Source organism: Triticum aestivum, chromosome 5A, assembly GCF_018294505.1.
Source record: "Triticum aestivum cultivar Chinese Spring chromosome 5A, IWGSC CS RefSeq v2.1, whole genome shotgun sequence".
Lineage (NCBI taxonomy): Eukaryota > Viridiplantae > Streptophyta > Magnoliopsida > Poales > Poaceae > Triticum > Triticum aestivum.
The window spans coordinates 300,610,748-300,616,373 of NC_057806.1; the positions used below are offsets into that span (position 1 = coordinate 300,610,748).

At 42.6% G+C, this 5,626-nt stretch overlaps 1 protein-coding gene across 1 annotated transcript; it reads left to right on the forward strand.

The window, feature by feature from the left end:
- The first annotated feature begins 347 nt into the window (after positions 1–347).
- On the forward strand, positions 348–3,611 carry LOC123103043 (putative cytochrome c biosynthesis ccmC-like mitochondrial protein). The gene has a single exon (XM_044524531.1). It carries the CDS (start codon positions 2,389–2,391, stop codon positions 3,109–3,111), a length of 723 nt encoding a protein of 240 aa, XP_044380466.1. The 5' UTR covers positions 348–2,388; the 3' UTR covers positions 3,112–3,611.
- Positions 3,612–5,626: the final 2,015 nt, after the last annotated feature.

Below are 5,626 nucleotides of genomic sequence, written 5' to 3' on the forward strand. Positions count from 1 at the left end.
ACCCAGGTCATGACCGAGGGCGGGTATCTCACTCGCATATCTAGAGCCCAGCATCTCTCCTGAACGACACCTTCTGCAGACTCTACTGGTGGTATTTCCCGAGGCGAGGGTCAATATGTGCATTCATATCGGTCAGGAAACGACAATGACTCTTCTTCTTTCCGGGAAGCTATGGGCACCTCACAATTCTTATATGACATTAGTGGAAGCGAACATTCGTAGCATTCATTGTCACCGATCATTGACAAAAGAAGAAAAAGAAGCCGTACGACAACTTAAGGAATCTTTAGATTTGGCGGCTATAGACTCAAAGGGCACAGACAGGCTGCTGGTACTTTTATTTTAGCTAACTAAAGTCCAACTTCCTTTGCCGAAAGAGGATGAAACGGATCAGCCGATTCAACTTAGCATTACCCGACTCGTAACTTCAAGCACAACCATCCATCTCAATCCAAAATCTCCGATCGTCTGTGATCCAAACCCAAACTCTCCTCCGGTTTTGGATATATAGACAGTGCCTGCTCTCAAACCAACCAAGACAGCAGCAAGTTCCTATCGAGAACAAGACGACAGATCAATATGACCAATTTCTATAATATCTCGGGTGAATACGTGAAAAAGTGTTGCTTAGCTCAGTGAAATGGAATAAGGAAGAGAAAGTGTAGTGTGATAAGGGAAGATGCAAGTCAATTTTGAGGTTTTCAAGCAAGGGCTGAGATAGATATACAAACCAGAAGAATTCACATCAGAACCCTTTCCTGCTTCCCCTTTTTACCCATTGGACTCGACTCACATTTTGATCTCCTACGCTTGCTTTCACAGTCCCCCTACGAGCAGCCCGGAATCAATGAAGGAGTTCATTCAGCACCGAGCCGAGCGAGCGTAGATTCAATATGTTGATTGTACCGAACGAAGGATTTGCCTTATCACGAAAGCCACATTCGTTTCGTTTGAGGAAGTCACACGTCCTGTTCCCTATAAATAAGGAGATTCATTCTTTTTTTTCAGAAATCCCCTCTTCTTCCTCCTCAAGCCCCTATCACAAGACCAAGCGGATCTCATCCTGCAGAAGACTCAGAGCGGATCTATCTAATGGCATGGCTGGCTGTCGGATGTGATCTATTCTCGTGTCACATCGCTTTCTTTCTTCTCCCTCCATTTTCTTCACTACTACCGCTTCTACACATAAATCAAAGAAGCATTGTGGAATAGTGGCATTTCGTTAATGGCTAAAATGTTCTTAGTGAAAGGGTTGCCGCAAAACCGGCAAACTCAGAGCGGTCTCTGAAAGTGAATAGGAGCATAGCGGCATCATCCAAGCCAAACACGTCTCCTCAGTCAAGGGTCTTCTCGCGCAAATAAGATCAAAAACATAACAACTGATTTCGCTTAATGCATGTCACTCGCCCGCTCTCAATACAGCAAGTGACTCTCTCTCACAAGACAGAGAAAGATTACCGATTCATCCAATCCAATTTGATCAGAAGTGAGTTCATTGTTGTTGTATAGCGAAACCTTTCCTTGACAAAACCATTCTCAGCTAATAGAAGCCGAGCTATCTATCCAGATCAGGGTTGAACGAAGCGAATGGAAAAGCCAAAGAAAACTTAAATCCATTGCGATTAGAAACCAGTGACTCTACAGCCAGGGCTCGATGGCGATGTAAGATAGAAAGAATGGGGAGTTAGGGCTTCGGTTTCCTCTGTAGCCAGTTTCAATTCCAAATCATTTGCCGACATGCGGACTCACTTCTCTTTTATGGGATGACTTTTATTATCCAAGTTGTCTATTTACGTGGGTGAATCAAGTACAACAAGTCAGGTCAGAGCTTGTGGTAGAAGATTGGGCTCTGCTACGCAGATCCACTCAACTAGGAAAGAAGTACGCATTGCTGACTGACTGTTTGAACGATCCTAGTTACTAGTAGCTAATCAAGTCAGAGTAGGGTGGCCGAGAAGCTTCTTGCCGGTGCCCCCAAAAGCAAAGCACAGACTCTACTCACCCACGCGTTTTCCACCTACGGAGGGAGAAATCATCGAAATATCCTCATCCCCTGAAAGGGAACCCGAAAACAGGACGAGAGTGGATAGGGTGACTAAGGAGGCCGTAAAAATTAGTAGTGCATTTTTGAAAGATAAGATTACAAAAAGGCGAGAGCAGCATAATTGTTAGTTAGGGGTAAGAGGGGACGGGCCCGTATAGAAAGTCAATCCTTCTTTTTCCGATATGCCGCTCCGCAAGCAAGGAGTGCCACGCACGAGCGGAGCGAAAACTAAGCAAGGGGAATTCCGTCATTCCATGGAAAGCATGCGAAATCCTTTGATTGTTTATAGAATCAAAATAACTATATAGTCTTTCTTGTTCCACTTGCAAGGCAAGGAAAATAAAATGTCAGTTTCGTTATTACAACCTTATTTTTTTATGTCAAAGACAAAAAGCTACGCGCAAATTCTCATTGGATCTCGGTTGTTCTTAACAGCAATGGCTATTCATTTAAGTCTTCGGGTAGCACCACCAGATCTTCAACAAGGTGGAAATTCTCGTATTTCGTATGTACATGTTCCTGCAGCTCGGATGAGTATAGTTATTTATATCGCGACGGCTATAAACAGTTCCTTGTTCCCATTAACAGAACATCCCCTTTTTCTTCGCTCTTCCGGAACCGGTACAGAAATTGGTGATTTTTCTACTTTGTTTACGTTAGTGACTGGGGGGTTTCGGGGAAGGCCTATGTGGGGTACCTTTCGGGTGTGGGATGCTCGTTTAACTTCTGTATTCATCTTGTTCCTTATTTACCTGGGTGCACTGCGTTTTCAAAAGCTTCCTGTCGAACCGGCTCCTATTTCAATCCATGCTGGACCGATCGATATACCAATAATAAAGTCTCCAGTCAACTGGTGGAATACATCGCATCAACCTGGGAGCATTAGCCGATCTGGTACATCAATACATGTTCCTATGCCCATTCCAATCTTGTCTAACTTTGCTAACTTCCCCTTCTCTACCCGTATCTTGTTCGTTCTAGAAACACGTCTTCCTATTCCATCTTTTCCCGAATCTCCCTTAACGGAAGAAATAGAAGCTCGAGAAGGAATACCACTAAAAACCTAGTTCGCTCTCAAATAAAAACCTAGTTCACTCGCTAAAGCATCCATGGCTGAATGGTGAAAGCGCCCACCAACCTAGAAAGGCAAAATGGGTCAAAAAGTAGGTTCGATTCCTGCCGGATGCACTGCCTCTTAAAGACAGAAACAGAGGAGGGAAAGAAGGTAGTATAGGGAACTTGCTTTTGGATTCTTATCGAAAGTGAATCCCTCTAACACTTCTGTTAGTGTTTTATGAGAAAATCTTTTATAGACACAACAAGTGTGAAAATCCTTAGTCACTAGGCAAGAAAGCTCGATGGGAACAAAAAGGATACAATTAGTTCATAATCAAAAAAATGTACAATTTCAAAGGAAAGAAGGAATGGCAAGTTTCCCTCCATTGAACATCAATCAATCTAGAAATAGGTAAAGGAAGGCGTATCACAGGGGTATTTTGCTTTTTTTCTATTCACTTCCGTGGGGTTCTAAATTGAAAACATGAACACAAACGAAATCGTATTGAAATTACATAAAAAAAGAAAAGGGAGGAGTAGCTCTTGGTTTAAAGAAAAGGGAGGAGATGGATCGAATTCAGTCTTTTTCCTTTCTTTGATGATCTTCCACACATCTATTTGAATTCCCTGCAAGTGAAGGATTTCTCGTATGGAGGAAAACCTCTTGAGCGCTATCTGATCTTATTTTTGTATTTCAAATATGGGACCTGCCTTTTTAATGGGACATCCCGGCAACAGGCCTACTCATGCATGTGGCCAAGTACTCGACCAATCCTCGGAGCGAAGGAATGAACGAATTGTCGAGGTCTGGTTCATTGAGGTCAGCATCACATGAAACCTTTAGCACTTCCGTTCGATATTGGATGGAGTATGGCTGGAAGGTCAGCCTAGCTAGTCTTGTCAATCGGCCCTGACTCGTCTTCTCCTTGGTACCTACCGCTATTGAACTTCGGTACCTATATTCCTGAAACAAGACAGACCTTCATGAAGACCTTCTATTTTGGAATAAGATTGGACATTTCCACATTGAGGTGAAATTACATATGAGGAAAATAATCCTGGACTACGAAAGCTGCCCTTGTGTGGTAGAACCAGGTCTTCCACCGGGCGGTCAGCCAAGTACTGAAGCCCCTATCTTGATATAGAATAGAAGTGAGTTCACACTAAAAATAGAAGAAGCCCTATGATTTTGGAGCCCTGCTATCAATCACTTCGGTAAAGGGATCGAAAGATTATGGTCTGAAATAGAGATTTGAGAGTCCCTCGTGTGAGTACGTGCTGAAGAGCAAGGAGTGAAAGTGCGTTCATCTTTCTTTCTGCTAGTTGTTTCCTGCTAATAGTGATTAGTGAGTGCCCCATACATAGCCAATGTCCGCCCGTGTTCACATCCAGTCTTCTCTGTACACTAGTGCAGCTTCCAGCTCTATGCTATGTATGGTAGTCGTTTGACTCGGGAATCCCTGATAAAAGCTTTTAGTCCGTGCCTGGCAGTTTCAGCCGTGGTCCAGTCCAACAGCCTCTTTTCGATCCAAGAGTCGCATGAGAAGAAAGCTTCTGGTTAGCTTCAGTTAGTGTTAGTTAAATAGAACGGGAACCTCGTAACTATGCCAAGCCCGATCTTGGTTCCAATGCTGCAGAGAAAGGTTATGGGTAAAAAGAAGGTCTTTATCCTGGTGTCATTTACTTTCATAAAGCAAATCTTAGTAAATAAATGTGGGTGATCCTACTTAGTATAAGACTTATATTGTGGTGTGAGGTACTAATATAACTCCACTTTATGCGTATAGGAAGGCGGCTGCTTAGAATGCTAAACAGGCCTACTAGATGGCTTATGCTAGAACAAGTCAAGCTCAACAATGCTTAAGCCCAAGGAATGGATGCGTTAAAGACTGGAAATATAGAGTTTATCTCAACCTAACCTATGCAAGCACTTATCCCCTTGCCTTGGATTAAGCACTACAACTATATGTGACTTAGAATCTGACCAGTAACTATACCTTATGAAAAGTAAGCACTAGCTATAGACAGAACTATATAGTCCCGAGTAAGTGGCGCGGAGCGGATTGCAATAAAGCAATAGAGAGTTAGCTACATATATTGAAGTTGAATCTATGCTCTTTGCAAGGCAAAAAGCTATCCAAGATAGTAAGTACTCGGCGGTATACTCCTGTAGCTCCTTGATTCCTTACGCAAGTTAGAGCCTTATGAAAGAGGGAAGACTGCTTATTAATAGGCAACTTTTCTTTAGACATAAAAAAAAGACTGCTATTTGAGGGAATGCAGCATGGGCCCTATAACTTGCTTTTCTATTTCCAACCAAAGCTAGAAGAGCAGCGTGTCTATCCTGAGTTTTCGTGTCTAGCTTGCTTGCTCACTTCCTATAACGGCAATCAAAGAAAATCTCGTTCTGATCCTATAACTTAACTAAACTTAACTAAGTAGTAAAGAGAAGATTAGGATGAGTAAGCCCTGACTTCAAGTCTATGTATAGCAACTAGCTATATTACTACTTATTAGTCATACTTT

Excerpts from the sequence above, each read along its gene's own strand:
- LOC123103043 (XM_044524531.1), top strand. The coding sequence starts at position 2,389 with ATGTCAGTTTCGTTATTACAACCTTATTTTTTTATGTCAAAGACAAAA.